The 25,808-nt window shown below is 37.2% G+C and overlaps 1 protein-coding gene across 6 annotated transcripts in view; it reads right to left on the bottom strand.

Moving 5' to 3' along the window:
- CNTN5 (contactin 5) overlaps positions 1-25,808 on the bottom strand; it is a 664,123-nt gene that overhangs the window by 110,231 nt on the left and 528,084 nt on the right. For all 6 annotated transcript variants that reach the window (XM_063329804.1, XM_063329812.1, XM_063329786.1 and 3 more), the window contains 3 exons: positions 24,817-24,953; positions 22,743-22,872; positions 20,428-20,578 (listed from right to left, as the gene is read on the bottom strand). In XM_063329804.1, coding sequence (XP_063185874.1) covers positions 20,428-20,578; positions 22,743-22,872; positions 24,817-24,953 — 418 coding nt within the window. The remainder of the gene's footprint in view (positions 1-20,427; positions 20,579-22,742; positions 22,873-24,816; positions 24,954-25,808) is intronic.

The raw sequence follows: 25,808 nt of genomic DNA, 5'->3' as shown, positions 1-25,808 counted from the left end.
TGAGGCACAATTAATTATACAGTTTTGATACTTTCCTGCACCTTAGGAAAGTATCTGCTTGATTTTCTTTTGGCTTCCAAATAGAAGTTAAGTAGTATTTTAACCTAATTATCTGTGCCCAGAGTATCCTTTCCTTCAAATCCTTCTCCAGTCTACCCTCCAGCCATTCTCTCACGCAAGCACTTCCCAGATGGGGCTGACGGGGCAGTCTGTCTGTCTGCAGCCTCCTTGCTGTAATAAGGTCTGACGACACAGTGCAGAATGGTACTTTAAGAACTATTGGGAAGCCCCATCCAAATTTGTCAATGGTTACGTTCTGATAATGCTTAAGTACTGAAAATATTAGACATGATATTTAAAAACAACAAACTTCTCAGGGCTCATTTCTTTCAGTTTGATAAAGTAAGGAAGTCTGTAAGCCTGAAACAGTTGCAGGAAGAACGAGATTTGGTTTTCAGCAGACAACTTCAAAATACTAGCAAACAAGTAAATGCATCCTAAAATCACATCACAGTTGGAGACTATAGTGTGGATAGAATAGTAACTACTAATCATGGTTAACGTAGTTATTCCTGAACATGATGCACAAATGACTCTTTTTTTCAACTTTTTTTTCTCACTGTCTTGATCATTCTGCATACAGGACCTGGGAGCAACGGCAGTGGCTCAGTGAATTGATTACTGAAAAAACCTTGGGAAGTTACTCACTGGACAAAGAACCTGAATGTAGAGAAAAATGATTTTCATTAAGTCAAAAGTGCAAAAATTATAAGGAAATTGTATCTCAAGCAAAGGGAAAAACTTACTTGTGGGAAAGGGCTCCAGAACTAAGCTGGGTAAATAAACAGTTTAAAAATTATCGTAGAGGGATAAGGGAGGGAAAAGGGAATATAGAGAAAGGTAAACTACGTTTTGCTACACACTGAAAGCCAAATGATGTATTGCATAGGGAATTAGAGACTGGAGAAAGAACAGTTGTCTGGGTCATTTGAAAAGGAAGACAAAATTAAGTCTCCAAACTACAGTACTTTCCCACTGATGCCCTTAAATTCATGTTAAATAGAATGAATCAAATTATAAAACCAAGTGTTACTCTGAATAAAAGAGCCCTCTGAGTATAGGAGATAATAGCCAAAGTTATCCTTTGGCTTTTTTCAGCTGACCTCACATGACTGAGAAGTTAACCATATGTACTACTAAGGAACATGCCTGGCTCTGAAGAGAGACGTGTTGTCCAGGAAAAAAAAGCAATGGAAGACTTGTCCTCTGAAAATAAAATCAGATGATATATCAGGGTAAATAGAAACGTCTTTTTTTGTGTATTTACAAAACTGATGAACTGAAAAGGAGAACAGGACTTCCTCTCTGCAGTGACCTGGCGAGGAGCTACCAACCAGCAAGACAGAGCTACCTATTGCTAGGCCATTTGTCCAGTCAAGCATTTTGAGACCAAACGGTGACAGGGTGAGAATATGGTGCCACAAGTTCAAGACTTGAATATAGGCACTGTGCTTTTTATGTGTTCACAAAGCTCTGTGCATGATAGTACAGAAAATGCCACATAACTGTCATTAAAAAAAGGGCCACAATAATATCCATGTGTGAATATCATTCCAATGACTTCATAGAAGCCTTTTTTTGATTTTACTTTACGTCTTATTTCCTAAATTGATACTCCATTCCTGAAATGAAGTTATCTACATTTAAAAAAACCCACATAAAAATCAACACACGCTCACAAGCAAAAAGAAACAGGCAGATAGGGGTTAAATTAAAACAGCCTAATTACAAAATTAAAAGTTAAAAATTGAGGATATGATCTGCAAATAAACAGTGTTCCCAGTTTTATTATCTGACCTATGCATGATCAGTTTTATTATACAGGTCTCTACACCCTGGGGTCCTGTTGGAAGTGTCTGAATTAGTTTGTTTCAACATTATGTTTAGGCAGTGACAATTTTTTCATTAATACTATAGGGCAAAGTGCATTCAACAGAACAGGAAACCCCTTGCTAAGGAATAAATTAATTTTAATAAATAAGGATTCATTTACTGCTGTAGTTGCAAGAGTTTCTTTTTATAGGAGTTTGTGTTAGACACAAGGGATTCTCTTCAATAAAAAATACAGATTCTACTTTATGGTATATGCTTTTATCTGAGTTTCACATGAAAGTGCAATTGAACCATAATGCAGAAGTCAAACATCAAGCAGGAATCATGTCTTAAAGGAAAAAAGCACATGTGCTTAAATTCAACAGTCTGGATTGCACGAGTCTTTTAAGCTGACATTAGAGTTTAGAAACCACTGTGTATTAATGGAATATCAAAGAGGATGTACGATATTCCTGAGTGGGTATTCAGTGGACAACAAAGAATTATTGTATTGCCCTTGATCCTGAAATGGGGCACAGAATGAAAACCCCAAACGAAACACAACAATGCAACTACAATAATACTGTGTGCCTTGCATGCGAAAGGGAGGGAGTGTTGAAGAACTGATGCAAGACAAAATGAATTGCCACTAAGGGGAATATGGTGATAAAAACTTGAACTGATATACTGATATACTTGAAGTACTAGGAATTTTAAGTCCCCACAAATACTACTTTTCATCTGAAGGATATTCAGTACAGAGATAAAGTAAATGGTGCCATTTATGGATTACTGCCATTAAAACCAAGAACCCACAGTGAAAAACAGCATCTCTGTTGTCATATAACCCAGGCAATGTAAACACAGAGGGTCTTTTACTCCCCTAGTTTTTACCTAGAAAAAAAAATGTAATAAGTACTATAATTCCCATTACAAGTTGTCAGAGCAAAATTAGTGCCTGGTGTGCTTGGAGACACGGATTGTTCAGAGCTTACTGATGCACGAAATCAGAATGAGGAGAAATGCTAGAATGAGGAGATAGGCTGAGAAAGATTTGTCTGCAGCTACAGAGATGCCAGTCATAAAGTCTGAACGGTTTAGTGTAATTTCTCCTGAATCCACTTAAGGTCTAAGGTAAATTAAAGGTATATTAATGTTAATAGTTCTTTTAGCTTTATTTATTTGATATATATTATATAAGAGATTTCAGTTTCTGAGTTGTAAAAGATTCTGTAAATGTCTGTTAAATAGCATGCTATTTTCAATACCTGTTAGCAGCTTACAAACACATGGCTTTGGCACTTTGTTTTACTTTTCTATGAGAACGTAGGCTGTGTCCTATTTGTAAAGAAAATAAGAGTTTATCCATTAGAGATTCTAAAAGAAGATTTTTAACATCTAAATTATGTTTATTATTTGGATCATTAAAACCACCACAGTAGGGTTTGTGCTGCAGAGAAAACAGAGTCCTTCAAAGAAATGACCTGTTTTCTTCAGTTCAAGGCCTCTAAAATCCAAAAGTGCTATTCATCAAAAGGTAAACTTTATGCAGAAAGGAAAATTTTGGGATGGAAAAGAACAACTGGACCCACGCCTCAACCACAAGTGAGTCACTGATTATTATACCACATACAAAGAGAGAAATCCAGGGTGATGCCACGGCTGTTGCAGTGCAGGGGTTTGTGTCTTCATGTCCCACAATCTTGTTTGGCTCTTCCATCAGGCTGCTGTGGAGCAGCCACTACTCTGCACAAACCTTGGTCCAAGTCCATACACTGCCTGATGCAGATTCTAGCTTCAGGCCAAACATTTACCGCAGGTGGTAAACCCTCTCCAGCACTGAGACATTGCTCACTTTACAGTAAAGCGATTTCTTTCCTCTCTTCCCTGATGAAAGAATTGCAAAGTCTTAGTTTAGCTTGGATTTATAAAGCAGAGTAATTATAAAAGGTGATTTTTTTTTTCTTTTAACTTTTCTTTAGAAATATGACATGAAATGAAGTGGTCAGGAAAGTACTGAGAAAAAAGTAAGTTGAGAGTATATTCCCATCCCAGATGAAAAAAATACAAACAGACAATGAAAAAATCAGCTATAGACCAAACACAGTTCCCAAAGCACAGCAAGCAGGAGCTAGCTGTCATTGCTACAGGTTCCACCTTCTTTTGAGAGCTCTTTCTGGCATCTTCTGGTGTTTTGCCACTGCTGGTGAGGGTTGTCTTCTGGGGACTTTTCCTTCTGTCAGCTAACAGAAGGCTTCTGTTGGCTTTTTTGTAGTAGGGTCAGTATGTGCTTTCTGTCCCCAGCTGCCTGCTCTTAAGAAGTGACCTGAGCATTTCTTCAGCTGGTGCTTGAGGGGGAGGCGTGTAACTGTCAGGCTGGAGTGCCACCAACAGAGATCTGGCAGTTGTTAGTGCAGCAGCGCATGCAGACTGAGAGACATCAGGGAGGACAGACGGGAGAGTGACAGGGTTTTCTCAGAGATCTTGAAGAGACAGAAGCCCAAGCTATGTGAAACAAGGAATAACTCAGCTAGAAAATATACTCAAAGGAACAGTAGATGGAAACTCTCAAGATGGGGGAAACTGGAAAGGCAACAGCAGCCTTCCTAGATCTTCCCCTGTAGATCCTTTACACCTGTAGACCTGCAACTTCAGGACAGGCATAGTGCCCTAGGAGCAGGTGAGGAGGAGGAAGACTCATCAGAGAAGGCATCAGAGCTAGCTGACCCTGCAACAAGCATTTGCATAAAGAGGAAAAGGTGGGCAATCTATCACTAAGGTCTTTTTTTGGGTGCGTTTGGTGAATTAATCGGTTGCACTGTCTGTTTCAAAAGTCCGTAATTAGTGACATAAAATTCAGCTGGTTGCTGGCTACAAGCTGGCATCCCTCATGGAACCAGAGAGGGGCCACAGCTGTTTACCAGTCTTATAAATGGCCTGTACAATGGCAAGGAGTGCATTCAGCAAGTTCATGGATGATACCAAATTGAGAGGGGGATGAGTGTGCTGTAGAGTAGGCTTGTTATTCAGATGGACTTCAACAGGTGGAGGAATGGGCTGAGACAAATGTCAGGATCTCTAGTAAAGTTCTAAATCTGTAAAGAATAGCTCTCTGCACAAATGCAGACTCAGCACGATTAGATAAAAGCAGACCTGCAGAGAAGGACTTGGGGTCCTGGTTGATGCCAAGCAACGTGAGTCAGCAAAGTGTCCTTGCAGTAAAGAAGGTCAACCACCTTCTGAGCTGTATTAGTAAAAATGCAGCTGGCAGAATGAGAGGCAACTCTTCTCCTCTATTTGGCACTCTGTCTTCTGGATTCTCTCTGGGGCACTGAGTACAAGAAGGACATTGACATACTACAGTGAGTCCAGAAGAGAGCTATAGAGATGGTCATGGTGTGGAAGCACATGAATAGAGTGTATCAGTAGAGACTGGGAAATGTTTCTTGTTTCAGCCTGGAGAAAGGAAGGCTAAGGGTAGATAATTTCTTCTGTTTATATCTACTTATTGGAAAATATCAAGAAGACAGAGCTGGACTTGAAGATGCATAGAATAAGAAGTAACAGACATAAATTAGAACATTTGACTAAATATAGGAAAAAAAATATACCATGAAGGTGTCCAAATACTGGAACAAGTTGACCAGAGAAGTTGTAGAATCTCCACCCACAGAGGTAATTAAGACAGGACTGCATAAAGTCCTGAGAAACCTGATACAGTTAGTCCTGCAGAGGGTTGGACTAGATGGTTTCTAGAAATCCTATCCAATCTCAGTTATTCTGTAATAGTCATGCTTTCCAGGAGCACTGCAATGTAACAGAGCAATACAAAAAAGGAGGAACAGAAGGAAAATAAAGAAAAGACAAATAATTAAAAAAAAGGTATATTTTGTTTATAATAACTCTTTACTGAGCAACTCCTCATGGATACATATTTTGCTTTGAACTGATGACTATGAAAGACTTGGATTTGGTATTGTTAGTAAAGGATATAAGAAACCATTCACAACAAAGAGGTACGAGAGATGTAGAAAGGAAACTTCAAAAAAATCTTGATAAAAAAGAGTAGAAAAGAAAAGGTGTTTCAAAGTTGTGTATTACTACATCAGGAAAATAGAAGCTGGCAATGAGTCAAAGAAATTTTTGGATGTTCATTTCTGTAGATAGAGAGATAAGGAGTTATCAAGATAGGCTGAGATTATTTGTAGATATTTTTTTTTGTTGCTTTTTCTAGGCTGGAACCTATTTTTGCATTTTTTGGTGGGGAGAAGAGCTGTCTCTTGATTTTTACTAGACAAGAAGCTTTGAGGAAAGACTCATTATTTTTTGGATTATGATAACTTTCCAGCCAAGCTACAGAAAACCTTTTCAGTTCTAATCTCAAAACCATAGAGAGTTAATGTTCCGTGGGTGAAAGGGTTTCTTTAAAAAAACAAATATATATTACCACTAAGTATATGTCACTTGGCCTGCTAGTGACAAATGAACTACACCAGAGGATGTTCTTGGGGTTATGGAGCTGCTGTACACATTGAACTGTAGAGAAAATTTTGAAGAGGAAAGGGAAGATAGTATGAAATTGCAAAAATACAATGATAAAAATATGAGACTAATAAACAGTCACTAAAATGTCAAAAGTCTAGGAGAGATTCGTTTGAATGGTGGCAGTTGTTCTTGCCAAAGAATCAGTAATGCATAGATCTGAGAATGTTGAAAAAAGTTGTCCCTACAAAAATAACAAAAAAGGGGAAGCAAAATGTCTTTCTGCTTTATGGTTTGAGAACTTTGTAAAACTGAAAGTTTTATGGAAACAAATTAAACAGCAGGTTCAGAAAGTGCATTTTCTGGTTCCGACATAATCATACTTCTATCAGGCCATATCACCTTATTATTTTGGTACATTACCATACCATCACTTTTCAATAATATTAGAGTATATAATGAGGGGATTTTATGCATGGTGACCTTAAGTCACACATACGACAATAACACACTTTTCTCATAGGTCTTCCTGAGTTTTTAACTAGAAGTTGTAAATTTTTAATCCTTTAAAGATGTTTCAATGGCTTTAGCACAGTTAATTTAATGACACTGTGGTAAAATTTAAATTATGCATTTCCCAGCTTTAGGCTGATTATGTCTGCTGTGAACATAGGCAATGAGCCAATGAGCATAATACAAAAAGCATATTAGTGACTGTGTACAGAGACAACAGGCTACGGCTGCAGGGGAAGAAAAACCACACAGTATTATATTAGGTCCAGCGAAGTGCTACAGATACTAATGTTGGTGCTTGTTTTACTAACTATTTGTTAATAATCTGATAGAAATGGCATATTAATTAACTTGGAAGCTATTGCTTGCTATAGTTTTAAAAAAGAAATTACAGAAATAATTTTTAAAAAGATTTTAGCAAGAGGAAAGAGGAAAGGGAAGGGCAAGTTTGAGGAATGCTCGTTAAAAGTCTTACCAAATATCAAATACCTCCGTGTCTGCTCTTACTAGGATGTTTTCTCTTTTTTTGAGGTTGGTCTACTAAACAGAAGTCTCAGTATATTTTTAACATTCCTGTGAGCATTACACTCATGATTCTTTTCCCTATGACTTTCATTTGTTTGCTGTAAGCTGTATACAGCCACTGAAAAGAAAATGAGAAATACAGGAATCTCAGATACGTATGTAGAAAATCTGCTTCTATGGAAGTCACTAACATCAGAGTAATCTGATTTTCACTGACGCTAGTAATTTGCCATAGCAAAATTGGTGTTACGCACAACTAGATCATATTAGGAATAGTTTCTTTCACAGTGGTAAATGAGCTTACAATTTACAAGCGTTGATGGATCATTCATGTTGTTTTTCATAAATATTTTGAAATTCTTCCCTCCTCTCTATCATTTCTTAAGGAGAAACATTTAATTTAAAGTTCTTTTAAATTAACCCCTTACCCAAAGGAGAATTTTAGGTTGATAGTGTTAAAGAGAAGGAATGTAACTCATAATCAGTAATAGCATGATACTGATTTGTGACACTAATTGCCATATTACTTAAATAAAGGAATAACTTGGCTTCCCTTATAGATAAATTGGTATACAATTTTCATGAGGAAATACGTTGTCTATTTTTTTCACAGTGAAGCAAATCTTAACCTTGACAACTGCAAAGACTGATGTTCTACTTGAAAATATGCAAACGTGTAAACATCACAGATATCCCTTGTTCTGACCTAAAGTGTCTTTTTTGCTGGTTAAGATACAGTTTCATTACCATATATTGCTTAGAAATATGCCATTGAGACTGCTAATTGGATAGTAAGTTTATGGTTGTTTATGTATTGAAATCTGTTCTTAAAGTTAGACAAAGGCCTGAAAATCATTGATCCCGACAGAGTCATTATTTTTTTATAATGACTATGTGGATTAATTATAGCTTGTTCTTTTCTAGACTAATGTAATTCTTTTTTTTTGTTACAAATCCCATTAGAAAGCCAGTTTCAACCATACTTTTTTTCTAGATATCAAATCACTTGTTTAATTTTTAGCATACAATTTAATTTTTTGCAAAGCATATCTAACTTTTAAAAAAAATATGCATAGATCTATTCTTCTTCTCTAGGAGCAATTAGCATACAAATACTGACAGTCCATGAATTTTCAAGATTGACAAACTGGGGAATATCATAATATAATGTGAGAGAAAATGCCAAATGCATCACAAATTCCCTTTAAATTTTCAAATTTAATAAATTCCATAATACAGCTACAAAGATCCCTAAATGATGCAATAGGTGAATATCTGTTAAAAAGCCACCTTAACTAATTTAGTTTTATGACAGATATGGAAGAATATTCCCTGGGAAGGTAGCTTTCTAGCACAAAATTAATTTTAGCAGCCCATGTGTAGAAGATCTTTGTAATCTCCACACAGATCATGGATGCTGAATAGTAAAACTAACAAAATATTGCAGAATCACAGAATGATAGGGGTTGGAAGGGACCTCTGGAGATCATCTAGTCCAACCCCCTGCCAGAGCAGGGTCACCTAGAGCAGGTTGCACAGAACGCGTCCAGGTGGGTTCTGAATGTCTCCAGAGAAGGAGGATCCTTCAGAAGGAGTTCCTCTTCATGTTTAGGTGGAACTTCCTATGTTCAAGTTTGTGCCCATTACTTCTTGTCCTGTCCCCGGGCACCACTGAAAAGAGCCTGGCCCCATCCTCCTGACACCCACTCTTTAAGTATTTATAAGTGTTGATAAGATCCCCCCTCAGCCGTCTTTTTTCCAGACTGAACAGACCCAAGTCCCTTAGCTTTTCTTTATAAGAGAGATGTTCGAGTCCCCTAATCATCTTGGTAGCTCTCTGCTGCACCCTCTCCAGCAGTTCCCTGTCCTTCTTGAACCAGGGAGCCCAGAACTGGACACGGTACTACAGATGTGGCCTCACCAAGGCAGAGTAGAGGGGGAGGATGACCTCCCTCCACCTGCTGGCCACACTCTTCTTGATGCACCCCAGGATGCCATTGGCCTTCTTGGAGACAGGGGCACATTGCTGGCTCATGGTCATCCTGTTGTCCACCAGGACTCCCAGGTCTCTTTCCACAGAGCTGCTCTCCAGCAGGTCAGCCCCCAACCTGGACTGGTGCATGGGGTTGTTCCTCCCCAGGTGCAGCACCCTACACTTGCCCTTGTTGAATTTCACAAGGTTTAGTTTTGACCTTTTTGGTGCTATAAATTAAAAGGTATACTGGAAGAATATGCTCGTATTTTGGAATCTGACAAGATTTCTCAATTCAAACAATCTGGGTTCATTTCACAAATTTCCCAAAATGCCTTGGGAATTCCTTCTTTAACATTCCGTTTTTCCTAATTTAAAAACAGACTTGGTGCCTACAGATTTTAAACATTTTATTGCTATATAGCAACATGTCACTGAGCAACAATAATTATTGTTTATCTTGTCACTGTTTCAGTGTGACTAATTCAGTGATAATGCCCAGAGATTCCGGCTGAGGTAAGACTCTCATGTGCTGCGCAACTTAAACAGTGATTATTTCTCTATCAGGAAAATCAATCGGCGTACTCCTTCCATACATTGAACCCAGCTATCACAGAACTATTTCCATCCTATTAAATGCTGCTGGCCTTTAAAACATGGTGGCAGCATGCAGACAGCCTAGCAGGAATGGTTTTTGGCATGCACAAACAACTGAGATGCCTAAGGACTACTTGTGATGCAGGCTAAAATCCACCCAGGGTCTAACTGCTTAATAACATAGCTGACTGCATCCCAGTGCCATCCCAGCAACATTACAAGGCAGCTTTTAATTTGCTCGTGTAGGTAAATCATCTGCCCTAAGTGGTGTATAGCACATATAGGCAGGAAAATATGAGATTTGCTTTGTGTGCTGTCACACTCCTCTGCTGCGAGCACCTGTCTTGGTCCATGGCCAGGCACTCCAGAAGGATTCTTCCTGGGCTGCTCTGGCACACGCATGTCTGCATCTGTGCGACCGACTGACAAGGGAAATGATCTAGCACAAAAACAGCCCAGGTGAAATAAAGGGGCTATTTTTCACCTGAATCAGATCCCTAAATCTTTTCATTGTAAAGCAAGAGGACTGAGATGAGGGAAGGAAATTCCAGCAATTTAACTTTGTCACTGAAACCAGACCTGACTGCACCCATAGGTACAGAAAAGCAAACATCTTGCCTGAGTTCCACAAAGCAAGAAACATTTCATGCATGATGGGTACTGGACTGTTTCTTTAATCATGTTCTCTGTACAAGAACGTGATTAAAGAGTAGGAGTTGTTTAGGAGCGTGGTCAAAATCATTGTGTTGTCAAAACTCATGTTGTGTAACACGATCAATTAGTCAAACAGTGCTGCTTTTGAACAAAGATCCTTTTTTGTGAAGGGATGATCTTCCCATTTGTTTTTACTATTTAGTGAAGGTTATCATTGTTTCCCTTTTCTACTTTATAACCAGATCTCTAATTCCCATTATGAGCCTGCCACAGCTAAATTAGACCATGATTTATGTAAAAATTGAAAAGAAGTGACTTGTGGAACTCTCTCAGGAAGATAAGACTTTCAGTCCTGAAGTTTCTCTTTCTTAATGTCCTCAGCATTTTCTCTCTTCACTGCTTTTTGATCATTAAAGTGCCACTTGGGAATCTGGGGATCAGCTGGTGGCACGAAGTTAAGTGTTTAACTTCCCAAGAATTTTAGATGAAGTTCTATTAAGGACAAATTATGCTGAAAGTCATAGTCTGAAGAGCCTTAAGCAAAGAAAAACCTTTAGGCGACTGATGACTTGTCATATTCTGCCTGTGTGGTGCACAAACAAGCAGCCGTTTATAACAACAGCAGAGAGATGAATCATACTTAGAATTCATTAACTGTTTGCTCAACTGATAATTACTTGAGTTGTGTAAGCAGATATTCAAGGCATATACAGCAGATCAAATGTCTTGTGGTTGTTAGCAACTTAAAAATGTTGAGCTCTTCAGCTTTTTCTTTTCAGCAGGGCTGTGTGATATATATATATGGGGTACTTATATTTCAGTAACTGAGAAAAAAATTAAAGAAATGCAGTTGTATGGAAATACCAAAAAGCAAGGTCATACAGGGTGGGACTCAGCTCCTTAAGTATTGGTGTCTAGTCTGTAGGTGTCTGAAGAGGTCCAAAGCATCCACGTGTGCTTGACGGATACTACAGAGACTTGCACTCTGCTGACAAAGCAGCTGGAGGCCAGGGAGGTTATTGTAGGGAACTGTATATCTGTTTTTACACAATTAAATCCCATTTCAAGTGAAAATTGGTGGAATACTTCAAACATCAACCCAATGAGTGAAGAAGAGAATGCTTTTCTAAAATAATGTGTTCTTCAATGCACTGTTACCTAAACATACACTTCTGTATTAGAATCAAGCATTATATCCTTGAAAAGAGTCAGCGAGCGCCTAAAGAGCTGTATAACAGTGTATGAAGTACTGTAGTAAGGAGAAATAATAGAAAGTATTGTCCTGAATACAATTCCTGGGAAGAAAGACAGGGATGTTTCAGTTCAGATACGTCATTTAGGATCTTGTAGACCACAATTTCCTTGAATATAACCACAGAATTCATTTGGTAGCCTGTGGGAAATTATATTTTTTAAACTAATTGAAACTCATGAGTGGCCATTTTCTTCGGATATTCAACTGGGGACACAAACTAAAGTCTTCCAACCGCTTAATAATCTGGTCCTATAGTTGAATTAATTCTGAAGATCCTTCTTTATTGCCAGGAAAAAAAAAATTGTTGTGTTTTCACCAAAAAGTGGAAGGGTAGTAGACTGAGCTGTTGTGCTGTCTGTGTGGCGGATGACAGAGATGCGGAAAACCTTGTGCCAGGTTGAGCCTGGTGCAACTTGGGGACCAATACTCAAACTGAAAATTACAGTTCAGAGTAATTTTCCAGCCATTTTACATACATATATTCTTTTTTTGCCTTCACAGTGCACGGTTTTCAGCTTAAACAAATGTCACATGGCACAGTTATATGGAATTGAACTTCCTTTGGAAAGATACCACCGTGATTATGAAGAAAGCGTATAATATATACCTCTGTTACACACAAAAGCATGTTCATATTTAAAAACATAACACAACTTGTACTAACCAAAGCACTTTATAAAATTGAATAGAAATTTCTTCTGCAAACTCAATTTTTTTTCTTGTTTCTGCTCTGAAACATCCTTTTTTTTCTTTTCTCCTTAGATTTTCTTCATAGCAATTGAGCTATAAAGCCATTAAAATAGGAACTTACAATGGAAACACTGACAGATCCTTAAATATAGTAAAGTGAAGAGTAGAACTGTAATAAGAACCTGTCAAAACTGAAAATGAAGGAGCCTGAGAGATCAGAAGAATATAAAAACATGACCATTTCTAAGTTTTTGAATGATGATATTTTTAGATTTAAGTGCTCTACATGTTTCCACTAATTGTATAGCAAAGTATGACAGATTAAATGTCTAGGCATGCAGGCCAACTACTTCTGTAGTTCAAAGATTTCAGCATTAACCTGAAGGTGGGTAAAAGGCAATAGTCTCAGGCTTCCTTGTGTCTCTGTCTAGCAACACTATAGCAATCCTGTATTAGTATTTGGAATTCAATGTCGCCATATGAGATCTCTTTCTTCTCTTTCTTTCCTCTGACTTCTTTCACAGCTGCTGAATGTTAGAGAAACATAACTGAAAGAACACAAAATGGTGCATACTTAGGTAAAGGCAAGATTTCAGCAGCCTCAATTTCAATTCACTCCATCGTGTATTATGTTATACACAGCTTGAACACTTTGTACTCTCCAGTGGATTTATTCTTCATTTAGTACCTATAGATAATGATTCTCACTTAATGGGAACTGTTTAGTGTTTTCATGTTCTTGATAGGTCAATGCAACTAATACAATCTACCTGGACTTGTGCAAAGCATTTGACACAGTGCTGCATGACATCCTTGTCTCTAAATTGGAGAGATATCGATTTGACAGATGGACCACTTGGCAGATAAGGAATTGTCTGGATGGCCGCACTCAAAGACCTGCGGTCAATGGCTCGATGTCCAAGGGCTGACTAGTGACGAGTGGTGTTCCTCAGGGGTCAGTACTGGAACTTAATATCTTTGTGGGCAACATGCATAAGGGGATTGAGTAGACCCTCAGTAAATCTGCTGATAACACCAAGCTACGTGGAGCAGTTGACACGCTGTAGAGATGGAGTGCCATCCAGAGGGACCTGGACAGGCTTGAGAGGTGGGCCTGTGCGAACTTCATGAAGTTCAACAAAGCCAAGTGCAGGGTCCTGCACCTGGGTCAGGGCAATCCCAAGCACAAATACAGGCTGGGTGGAGAATGGATTGAGAGCAGCCCTGTGGAGAAGGACTTGGGGCTGTTGGTGGATGAGAAGCTGAACATCAGTCGGCAACATGCGCTTACAGTCCAGAAAGCCAACTGCATCCTGGGCTGCATCAAAAGAAGCGTTGTCAGCAGGTTGAGGGAGGTGATTCTGTCCCTCTACTCTGCTCTGGTGAGACCCCACCTGGAGTACTGCATTCAGCTCTGGGGCCCCCAACACAAGAAGGACATGGACCTGTTGGAGCAAGTCCAGAGGAGGGTCACAAAGATGATCAGAGAGCTGGAGCACCTCTCCTCTGAAGACACGTTGTGAGAGTTGTGGTTGTTCATCCTGGAGAAGAGAAGGCTCCAGGGAGACCTTATAGTGGCCTTTCAATACCTAAAGGGGGCCTCCAGGAAAGATGAGGAGGGACTCTTTATCAAGGACTGTAGTGATAGGATGATGGGTAAACATTTAAAACTGAAAGAGGGGAGATTTAGATTAGATATTAGGAAGAAATTTTTCACAATGAGGGTGGTGAGACACCGGAACAGGTTGCTCATAGGAGTTGCTGGTGCCTCATCCCTGGAAGTGTTCAAGACCAGGTTGGATGGGGCTTTGAGTAACCTGGTCTAGTGGGAGATGTCCCTGCCTATGGCAGGGGGTTGGAACTAGATGATCTTTAAGGTCCCTTTCAACCCAAACCATTCTATGATTCTATGAATCTGTGTCTTGAAGTTTTATATCCACATGACTATGAAGATGGAATTTCTTTATTAGTATTTCTCCAAGTTTTTAATGTCTGATATCTTCACAAGTATTCATGTCTCCCCATTTTCAGTATCCACTAATTGACCACCACAGCACTTGCTATTAATATCCAGTACTTTGTTGTTTAATGTACAGCTTCTACTGTCTGCTCTGTGGCTGCAAATCAGTCCCGATGACCTCAGGCTGTGAGGCACACAGTAAATGAAGAACATATCAAGCAGACAATAACTTTGCTACACAGCAATACATAATGGACAGGTTTTGTATGAGCAAGTGACATCTCCATTTTATGAATTTGTTGGCCAAAGCAGGTTTGGGGCAGATCTGAATGGAGAATTTCATGTGTCATGGAAGATGCATTGATATTAATTCACGATACGGCCATATTTATTATACATCAGAGCCTTCCAGCTGATCAACACGCTGGTCAACTGATACACGTCCTGATGGGAAGGAATACATAGACAGAGCTAGACTTTTCTCAGTGGTGCCCAGTGACAAGAAAAGAGGCAATGGGCACGAACTGAAATGCAGGCAATTCAATTTAAACATCAGTTCCATTTAAACATAAGAATATCTTTCTGTTTCAATGTAGGGGTGATTAACTGGAATAGGAAGAAATTTGCCACATAGGCTGTGGTCTCTCTGTCCTTGGAGATACTCAAAACCTGAATGGACATGAGCTTGAGCAATCTCTTCTAGCTAACTCTGCTCTGATCAGGGGGGTTGGAACAGGTGACATCCCCAGGTCCCTGCCATTTTCAGCTGTTCTCTGATTCCTTCGTATCATTCGGAAAAAAATGGAATAACATTTTTTTACCCACTTGCAGTCTATAAAAAAACACCTGCAGGAATAGAGATGTTGAAGTTTGTGTCCCAGCCAAACCCAGGACAGGTAATTGCATTCAAACTATCCAAAATTCCCTCTGCCGCTTAACCTGCTGAAAGTTTTCTTCACTTTATTTCCAGAACTCCTTCAAACAGAGACAGAATGCAGGAAAGTAATTGTTCCACAGAAAAAGTGGCTGAATTGAAGTGGCAGGTGGAGTATTGTTACCATTTATTTTCCTCACAGAAATGTTTAATATATTTAGGTCCTCAGGCAAAGTTAACCTTGGACCTAGGTAGATGAATATGAGCAATTGCACAACGGCCACAGAGAGACTGGCACTGTTGTTCTGCTCATGGTGATCTGTTGTTCATCTGACCTTCAGAGACTGTTAATGTTTTTCTGCAAAGCTTGTTCTGTCATGTGAAGGGGAAAGCTTAGACTGTGCCATATGGAAAGGGAGCAGCCAATAAACGCAGAACTATATTACCAATGCATACATATATGTTTAAACACCCTTGTATTCAGATTTTTTTTTTTTAGATTAAATATTAATCTGCACACAAATTGAGATATACAAGAAACATTGATAAAATAGGCATTAATATTTGAGAAGCTTCAAAAGGAAAAGGGACAAAAGCAAAATGAAACACCGCAAAACTGGCACTATAAAAATCCTGCTTCCTCCATAACCAAAGTTTGTTGGTTAAATTGTGCTTTTCTTTTTGTTTCTTGGTGTTCTAAATGGAGAGGAAGAAATAGGGACTCTTTGCATTGCTAGAGTGCTTTTGAATGTTTTTTAACTATAATTAATGGATATGTAATGGAAATAGTGCGCTAAAGTGAAAATTCAATGTAAGTTTAATGAGAGGAATATTTTAGATGTAGGAGAAAGAACAAAAACAGATAAACAAAGACTTATAATGCTTTTTATTACCTATGACTTCAAGCACATCTGTTTAAACATCGTCTTAGTCGCTACTACTGGGCAATCTAGACAAGAAAGGTAGGTGACTTTAAGAAAGTGCTGAAACAGATTACAGCTCATGGGGTAATATCTCACGAAATTTTGTGCAGTAGTAAATCATTAGAAAATACCTACAATTTACAGAAGCCTGAACACAGGAACTGAATGAATTTATAAAAAATGCTTGTCCAGAATTTAATCATTGACTTTATTAGCATTACTAATGATTTATATTGATGTAACTGACAGCAGATTCCAGTCTATTCTACTGTGTATTATAAAGTTTACTGTCTACATAAAATAATACTATTAAATATCACTTTTGTCGCCTTCTTTTAGCTTGCTGCATAAGTTTAAAAAAAATGTTTAATTAGAAACAGGCTCCTAACTGGCTTTCTCATCTGAATAGTCTGGGTCTGGGTCTTGTTTAGAAGCTGATGCTAAAATATCAAATGAGGTTTGATTACAGATTAGGGAGTATCTGATTGGAATATTCCAGAAGCTTCATAAAAATGGTTGTTGATCATTCTACTCTTGCCCAAAGGCCCATTTCTTCCTATTGAGGACCTAAATCAAAGTTCCAACCAAACATTTTATTAAAAATCAAAGCATAAACTTATTTCTTCAGACTTGGATCTCAATAGAATCCCCTTTTCTATGAAAACAAAACTACTTATGAACTAAAAGTTTCAAAAGTTCTTCACAAAATTCTTATGGACTAAAAAACTCAATGCTCAAATCAATAACCAGAGTATAAGTTATGTACTCTGGCACAGGCTATTATGTACTATGGCACAGGCTGCCATAAATGACACACAATCAGCTGTCAGCCTATGAGACAATAGAGTCCAGAGACAAGTGGTTAGTAAAGATAGTTAACAATTTTAATTATTGTGAGATGACTAATGAAAATAGGCAGCTTAAACGTGTTTCTCTACCTACACAACTCCTAATGCTGTTGTGGTCAGGTGTGCTCTAATTCCAAAATAGAAGTATAACTATAGCTTTTTCCCCACACCCCCCCACCCTTAACTTTTAGGTGAAAATGCTGGTGAACTTATCTTTGTTTGAATGTATTAACAACTCACTGAGATAATGCTCTATGAAAGAGATTTCTACATGTAGTTCCTTTCAAATGCTTATAGTGATCATTAAATGTCCTGTATCAGCAAGTTTCACAGACTATATCTTGTTCTTTGGAAGTTTTAATCTTCTGCACAGTAGACCTCCAGTACTATGTATTTTATTTAATTAAGATGTGGCTTTTGCTGCAGGTCTTGATCTCCATTAACATCTGGTTAATAGAAAGAATTGTGAATACTTTGGAATCTTTATTAAATAATTATGTTTCTATAGGAGTAATTTTACCAATTTTAAAACATTTATGAGATTGTAACACTTAGAATGATATTTTTTGTCAGCAAATAGTTGTGAATATTCTGCTCTTTCGCACTATCTTATAGACTTGCCACTCATTGAGAAGCCAGTTCAAAAGAGCTGTTATAATATACAGATGCTTTCCGAGTGGAATCAAATTATGTGACTGCTCAAAATGACAATTGCTCACCAGGGAGAGCAAACCTAGCATAGACAGACTGTGAATATGAAGACCTTGAGTTGGATACTTTTTCAAAGGTGAAAACAAACCAAGAGATGGAGCTCATAAAGACTGTTTCCACAGTTACGTTGCCAAGTGGGTGACTTTAGCCTTTTGAATGAATCTGAAACACTTGAGGCTTTCAGGCTGCACTACATTCCAGGAGCTAGAGTCAAGGTCTGACTGCAGCGAGAACTGCACCCAGCCACGAGTCCCATGAGAACGAGCTCAGCCTTCTGCTCAGTTACAAACAGAAATGTCACTTGAGGTATTCCCATCAACCAGCTTTTCGTTGGTATGGAGGAAACCTAAGGAGGCAACAGGCAAAAGGAAGAGGTAGACCAGATGATAGCAGACCCACTAGTCAAGTGGAATTTCTTATTCTCCATAGAGGGGAAGGTCTCTTTTGTATTGAGACTTTTCTAACAGATGTGACTAAACGGAGCAAATTCCTTTTCTGGGCTGGCAGACTTGGTAATGATGAAACACAACATGCACTTTGTACAAGCACTGTGCAGAAGAGGATTAAGCTGTTGCAGAAAAGAAAAAAAAACATTCTGCTGTTCTATCCTTGCCCTTTCTCATTATTTAATTAGAACATTTTGGTTTTTTTTTTTTAAATCTTTGGTGGTTTAACATTCTATGCAGATGCATTACATGACAGTTCCTAAGTGTTTTTGTTGATTTGCTTCTGATAAAAAGATGATTTTTATCAGAAGTCTATGAAGAAAGTTATGCAGTTGTTTTTTAAGTACGCAGATGTGCTTTTAAAGTATATAGATGTGCTCATCAAATTCTGTCAGATTATTCCTTTTTTAAAATGTTTTACACAGTGTTCTTCCAAAGGCTCCTTTCTAGAGTGCCCAAAACATAGGAGCACACATAATACCTCCACGGATTTACATTTTCTTTCCCAAAATCACAATAGTCTTCCTCATCTCCTCTTCACACAGACTTTATTGTTGTTGTTTAAAGCTTACTGTATATATAGAGAGAACTGAGTTCCGTTGAAACCGACATTCCCCTCAACCCCCTGTAAACAGAAGATGTGGGGGAACTGCTCTGAATGACATAAGATTCTCCCTGAACAGATGACTAAAAATTAAGTTGAACATAACCCGAGCCTTTCAAATATTTTAAATAGTTCAACCATCTTTTTATCTTACATGTTTCATCATTTCCCATTCCAGCCTCTGTCAAAGTAATCAAATATCAAAAGCTGCAAATACTAAAAATGTAGCTCCATATCTTATTTTTTTGGGATTTAACTTCAGAGTTAGGCTATGTTTGGACAGACATCAAGTAATTACCAAAATGCTTTACTGGTCTTGCATTAAAATGTGATTTACATGTGATGATCAGAGAAACCATTGTGGGTTTTGTGGAGATGAGAGGAAAAGGTCATGTAGTGACAACAGCTAACTGAGTAGCTACAGCATAGAGGCATCAGTTGCAGAATATTTGATATTATCAGCATCTTTGTAATATCATTCTGTCATATCTTGTCAATATGTACAATACAACTCATACCTGTTAGTAAAATGTTATATATAATACTGTTTCACTCTAACCCCCCCAAAGAGCCAATATGGCGTGAAAAGTTACCCATTTTTCCTTCTCAGAACAAAACAAACGGCATGAGGTGGAAATAAAATTCACCTGAATGAAATGGCTTTCGCAGCTAACGAGGACAGATGCGCTCTACTGCTTTGATCAGTATTGCACAAATGAACAAAAAGGCCCTGCTTTTATCTTTCTGACTAATGCCATACAAGTCCGTTTAAGTGGTTCATTCACATATATTACGAGAAAGAAGATAAGATTGCTCTGTGTTCTTAAAGCCCATGTGCAGCGTGGCAAAACTATTCTAGTGTACAGATATGCAGTCTTGTAAAGTGCAATTACAGCTGGCATTTAACCCGTAGTGCTTAAACTATGTTTAACGTAAAGAGCTGGACGGAACTTATTTAATCAAACATATTCTGTTAAACAGATGTGCTGCTGAGTACAGAAATTACTTGTATAATTAAATCCTATAATGGAATAGTATTTTTCTGCTCTGAATCATTTTAAAGCTATTCTTAGACAGACTTCCGTTGTGATAAAGCTGCAAATCTACCTTATTTAAATTATTTCAAATGAATAAGCGTATTTGATATTTTATGTGGTCCTGGCTACTTCAGCCTCTATGCTTTTAATACCCTCATACACTACATTTGTAGTATCTCTACAGTCAAATTGAAGCATTTTTGAAATGAGTAACAGAAAACAGAGAAAAAACCAAAATAATAACTTCTTTTCATCTGCCAGCATCTCTGAACAATTTAAAGACTTTTCATTTCAATATTATGGTGACAATAAAGTCACCACTGTCAGAAAAATCAGCTTGACAAAATAATTATGCCGTACCCATGCTAACATATACATGTTCTCGTCATTTGCTGTATTTTCATATCATGTCACAAAATCAAACATGCAAACACAATATTTAGTTTACCGAACAGGCTTCTGACCTCTTACTCTCCCTTAACGCTTTGTCTCCTTTCTTCCAAGTGATAGTTGGCTTTGGAGAGGCTTGCGGCTTGCACTCAATGACAACTTCTTGGCCCTTGGTAACAATTATTGTTTTCCTCCTTTGATTTAGTGGGAAAATGGGAGCTGAAGCTGTTAGAAAGAAGTACGTTAACTCTGTAGAGAACAATCACAGCTTCTAATAGAAGATTAGCGTAATAGATTTGTTTGGGGGATAGAATACCCATTTTTTGGCTTGAAAATTATTACGCAACAGATTAGATGGAATTGTACAAAATACTTGAAATCAGCAGACAAGACTAGATGGCAGGTCTATAACTTAATTCAGTTACGAATTAGTGAGATGTCCTTCACATCAACATATTAAAGTAAGATTGCTTGTGAGATCTGATAGCTTTAGAAATTAAATACTACAGTTCATTTAGCTCCACTTCTCCAAAATTTTTGGATTTCATAGGTAACTTGTTAGAAGTAACTAGTTCAAAATTAAAAGAAGTTTAAATTCAACAACTATCCAAAATACTCTCTCTAGAGTTGATTCTTACAAAAAGTATTACTGGTAGAGAAATTTTATTGCTTTCCCTTTTAATATTTGTCTGAATACTGGGAACTGAAAACTGGGAACTTCTTATTAGAAGATACTTAAACCAGTCTCATTCTTAGTATCTCACTTTTGAAGAATTCCCATTGGCTATATCAGCTAAGGTAATAAATGTAACAAAATGACACTAGTTACTGTAATTTCATATCAAGAAAGGACAGTTGTTCTGAAATAATCTCATTTGTTTGTTTTTTTCTTAAACTAGTTTTGCAAAGCCAAAGCCCCCCCCGCAACTATATCCGCTACACATATAGGAACATATTACACTCCATTGCCTCAAATATGTAGGAATTTCCTACCATTATTTTGGGTAATTTTCATACCAGAGCTATTTATATGGACAATTTATTCTCTGCTTTTCCCTTTAATAATCCAGAAAATTAAACACAACTGCTTCTTTAATGCAACATTATGGTAAAAATTTAACAGGGGTACAATTTCACAAGTGACAAAATGAAAGGCTGATTTTATTGGAGCAACATATAATGGCCATTTCCAATATTAGAGGACATAAAAGAAAGTGTACGACTATCTGATATAATAGGTATAGCTATTTTATAATAGATATAAAAAACAGAGCAAGAGAATGCTGTAATCAACAGGGAACTCTTTGCTGACTGAATCACAAATGACAAAGGAAAGTGATGGAAAGAGAGTAATCACTGACTGCGGGGTCTAATTTATGGCTAGACAGAAATATTTTGAAGAGTTATCAGTGAAATTCTAATGTTGGCCAGCTATGAAATACTAGAAATGTACTAGATAGGTTATTCTTCAGAAGAACCAAATCTTAGCTCAAATGCAGTCTATTATTTCGGTAACTTCAGCTTTATTATTCATTCGACTGGGAGTTTACAAGAATGACTCCCAGGTGCAGGTTTCAAAATTTGCAAGATTTGAGCAGTGCACAGACCTCTAATCTCTTATATGGCCATTGAATTACTTTGACAGACACCTGTCTTCCAGCTATATCATACTCTAATAAAGATCAAGTCTGTCTCACTTAACCCCGTGGAAGTCCTCTTACCACTATTGGCCCGTTGTGTGTTACCACAGCTTGCTTTAAGGAAAACTAGAGTGTTGGAAAGACATGCTTCAAGCTTTTCTTCATTAATTCCCCACTTCAGCTTTTGAATAAGGAATTTTTTATTATGTTTCCATGTAACACTATGTCGTGTATTTGCTTTACTATGGGATGATATTAGCTCAAGTATGTAATTTCCAGTATTCAATGAGTTCTGACGACTTCATAGGAAATTTTTACACCTTTAAAACTATGATCATCCTTAATTACCTTTGAATAATGGCCGTGGTAGAAATAACAGTTTAATTGTAGCAGAGACTGAAATATATTTACTTGTCTAAGTTTCTTCTCCTGCACTTATTTTTAAAAGAGTAAAAAATATTTTTCCATATATTTGAACTGAAATAGCCTTATTTGAGAAATAGTCACAAAATATAACCTAGTCAGTAATTTATGAAAGAAAATTTTCAGTTAACAGAAGGACCTGTGCTCTCTTGGGCAACAAAGGACCCGCTCACACATAAATAACAAGACGAAAAAAGAACCTACTTTTATCTGCTCTGCTAAGTTTGGAGTGGCAGAAGCCGTTCCTTATCATAACAGACCAAGAACAAATGTAATTATCAAAGGGGAAAAAAAGGAACAGTCTGTTCTTTTTTGATAATACTCACCTAAAATCTTCAGCTCGGCGCTGGCATAAATAGTGCCATACTTATTTTCTGCTAAGCACTGATACATTCCAGCATCTGAGAGATTCACACCGTGGATCATGAGAACACCATTAACCATCTCAATTCTGCTCTGTAACGGAATAAAAAAAAAAAAAAAAAAGTTCTATACAAGCAAACAGGCACTGGAAATTTGCTATGCTATTAGTTTAAGGCAAAGGGACAAAAGACATTATCAAGCTAAAATAAAACTGAGCAACAAATTTCCTTGAGCTTACTTTTTTCTTGTTATATAAGGGGTGACAAGAATAAAGAGGATGGGGGAGGGCAGAAAAAACTCCAAAAATACTTAAAGGTAAATATTTTTCAGTGCAAGTTCACTGTCTCTAAGGCTTGCTTTTGTCTGCTTGCTTGTTTGTCGGCTATTACCATTATATGATTTTTTCAAAGCAGTTCATCCTGTGAACTTTAATGAGGCAAGAGGTTGTGGATGTAACGTATCTGATGGTCTTCACATCTCTAGCAAATGTTTGATTTCAGTCATGGTACTATTTTCATAAAAGTAGATATAAAAGATTGCTTGCATGAGTAAGAGTGAAAGGGTCTAGTCGCCTTCCTCATTAGTGCAAATTTCTTATTTGAAAGGTCCACTAGTAGAAAATAATTACCACAGCTGGAAGAGAAGGGGCATTAATAGCTGTTTATGGAAATGTGTACTTCATGGAGCTGTAAAATGAATAATTTGAACTGCTATAATACATCGCTAAGTTTCATTACTACATTTGAGGGTTTAATTAAAAATTAATAAAGAATACAGTGTTTGGGAATGCAGAGAAAACTGTGAAAAAAAGTTCTCTCTGTTTTAAGGCCCTAGTTTAAACTGAAATTTAATTTTAAATTTCAGAGCTTGGTGCAACTAATGGTTTGGAAAATCAGAAAACAAAACCATACAGATATTTAAATTGCTTCAATTTCAGGACTAATAGCTCCATCTAAAAAGGCAGAAATGGATAAAGTAAAGGGATATAACCTTATTTTCAATGCCTCACAGCTTCAAAAGTAAACTGTGTTTATGTTTCCTTTCTCATTGTTTGCATAATTGGATGATGTTCACAGATAGAAGCGACATTCACTGAAAAGAAAGACATTACATCTTTTATATTCATAAATCCATTCTATGAATTCATTTACAAATGGAGACATTTTCTCCCAGAATTGAACAGCTTTATTTTAATCTGGAAAAATGCATGAAATAAATTCACAAAACTTCTCTTTACTCTAAATAATTTGAGACTATAAAATGGAAAGGTGCTAGGCAAAACCCACATGATGTGGGCTGATGTGTTGATGATTCAGTGAAAGAAACAGAACAAAGTGAAATAAAAGGCCGGCCATGCCATGAGTGGTATTTTTAAAGGAAGAGAATTTTATCTAGATCGAATTCTAAACTATATCTGTTGACTGCAGTTAAGGACTTTACATTCTAGGAGTCTTACATGAAGCAATTTAATGGTCTTGATGGTGAGTTCTGTTACTTGTAGAGAATTAATGGAGTTGAAAACTGATGAAAATATAATAGTCATTGTGCCTCTTACATTACCCTGCTGGTGTTTTGAAGAGTATGATTACGTACAAACAAAATGTAGTAAATAACATAACATCAGGGGAAATATGAAGGAATCTGATGCAACACTTCTCTGAGTAATTACTATCTTTTTACACAGAAAAAAATAGATACAAATAGCATAATAACAATATCTAAAGACCAAAAAAAGCCTACTGGAGATTGTTTAGATATACATTATAGTACAATGGCAGACACTGTTGCAGACACAGCTCAGAAGGTCCCATCTCCCAAATATTTCTGAACTACAGAGAATTAGTCTTGAATGCCATTTTACATTGCTTGAGATGGTTCAGAGGGGATCTGCGTAGAAACCCTGTCTGTATAACAACACTTAAGAAACTAAGACAGAAAACAGCATTTCTGAAGTGTTTTTCAGTACTTTCTTTAACTGACTTTATCTGAATGAAAGGAGAAACATGCAACATACTGGTGACTTCTCATCTAATGTACCTGTGGCCAGAGAGGAACTCCATTTTTCAGCCAACGATATGTGGGCCTTGGCTTTCCAGTGGCTTTACATTCCCATCGGAGCTGATCTCCACTGTCTAATTGAGTATCATTAAGTTTCTCCACCCAATGTGGGTAGGCTGCAAAAAAAAATACCATGCTATATACAAAGCATATAAACTGGTAAGTCTCTAGCTGATATGCAAAGATCTAACCAATTAAAGAGCTTAAATTGCAGCCTTTATGAAGTTTAGCTTACTCTCAGAAAGAAGCAGATTTAAACAAACAACCAAAACTAAGAAAGTAATAAAATTAACAAAACTCCATAACTTTCGAGGAAATGTTGTAATGGCACCAGGCAGTGAGCAGTATAATGACCAAAAATAGAAATCTGCCTGATTTAATAAAGTCTAAAGGGTTAAATTACAGTACTATATATTAATGCATTCATTATTATTGAATTTGAGAGGATTTGCTTGGTACTCAACACAGTATTTAGTAACATTTTACGATCTAAGCTATTCAAATTTTGGTAATGAAGTCAATCATCATAGACTTTGTTTCATGTAGTTTTCTCAGTTTACTAGGAAATTATATACTCAGATAGGGATGACTGGGGCATTTGGTAAGGTATTTGCACATATTTTTATTAAAGTGTCTTGGCTTTAATTCAGATTTCAAGGGAGAAAATGCTTTTAATGCTTTTAAGCCCAGAACCCGCGAGATTTCCAGTATTCATCAGGAACATAAATTACACAGTAAGACAATGTTAAGACAGTGGGTTTTTTTAAAGGTAAACAGTTGTTAGGTGTACATGTGATCATTAGTACTTAAATTTAATGTAATAATCTGTTAAAAAGCAGGGAATTTTTTTTTTTTTGCAGAGAAGTAGATCTTTAGTGCAGCAGTGGATGAGACAGCTATATGTAGGATCTTATAATTTGGAAAACTTTGTAAGACTCAGTGAGGAACTGAGCATTCATATGCAGAAATAA

Source organism: Chroicocephalus ridibundus, chromosome 1 (genome assembly GCF_963924245.1).
Source record: "Chroicocephalus ridibundus chromosome 1, bChrRid1.1, whole genome shotgun sequence".
Taxonomy (NCBI): Eukaryota; Metazoa; Chordata; class Aves; order Charadriiformes; family Laridae; genus Chroicocephalus; species Chroicocephalus ridibundus.
The sequence above is the reverse complement of the archived record's forward strand: the minus strand, read 5'-3'. Positions and strand labels throughout refer to the sequence as shown.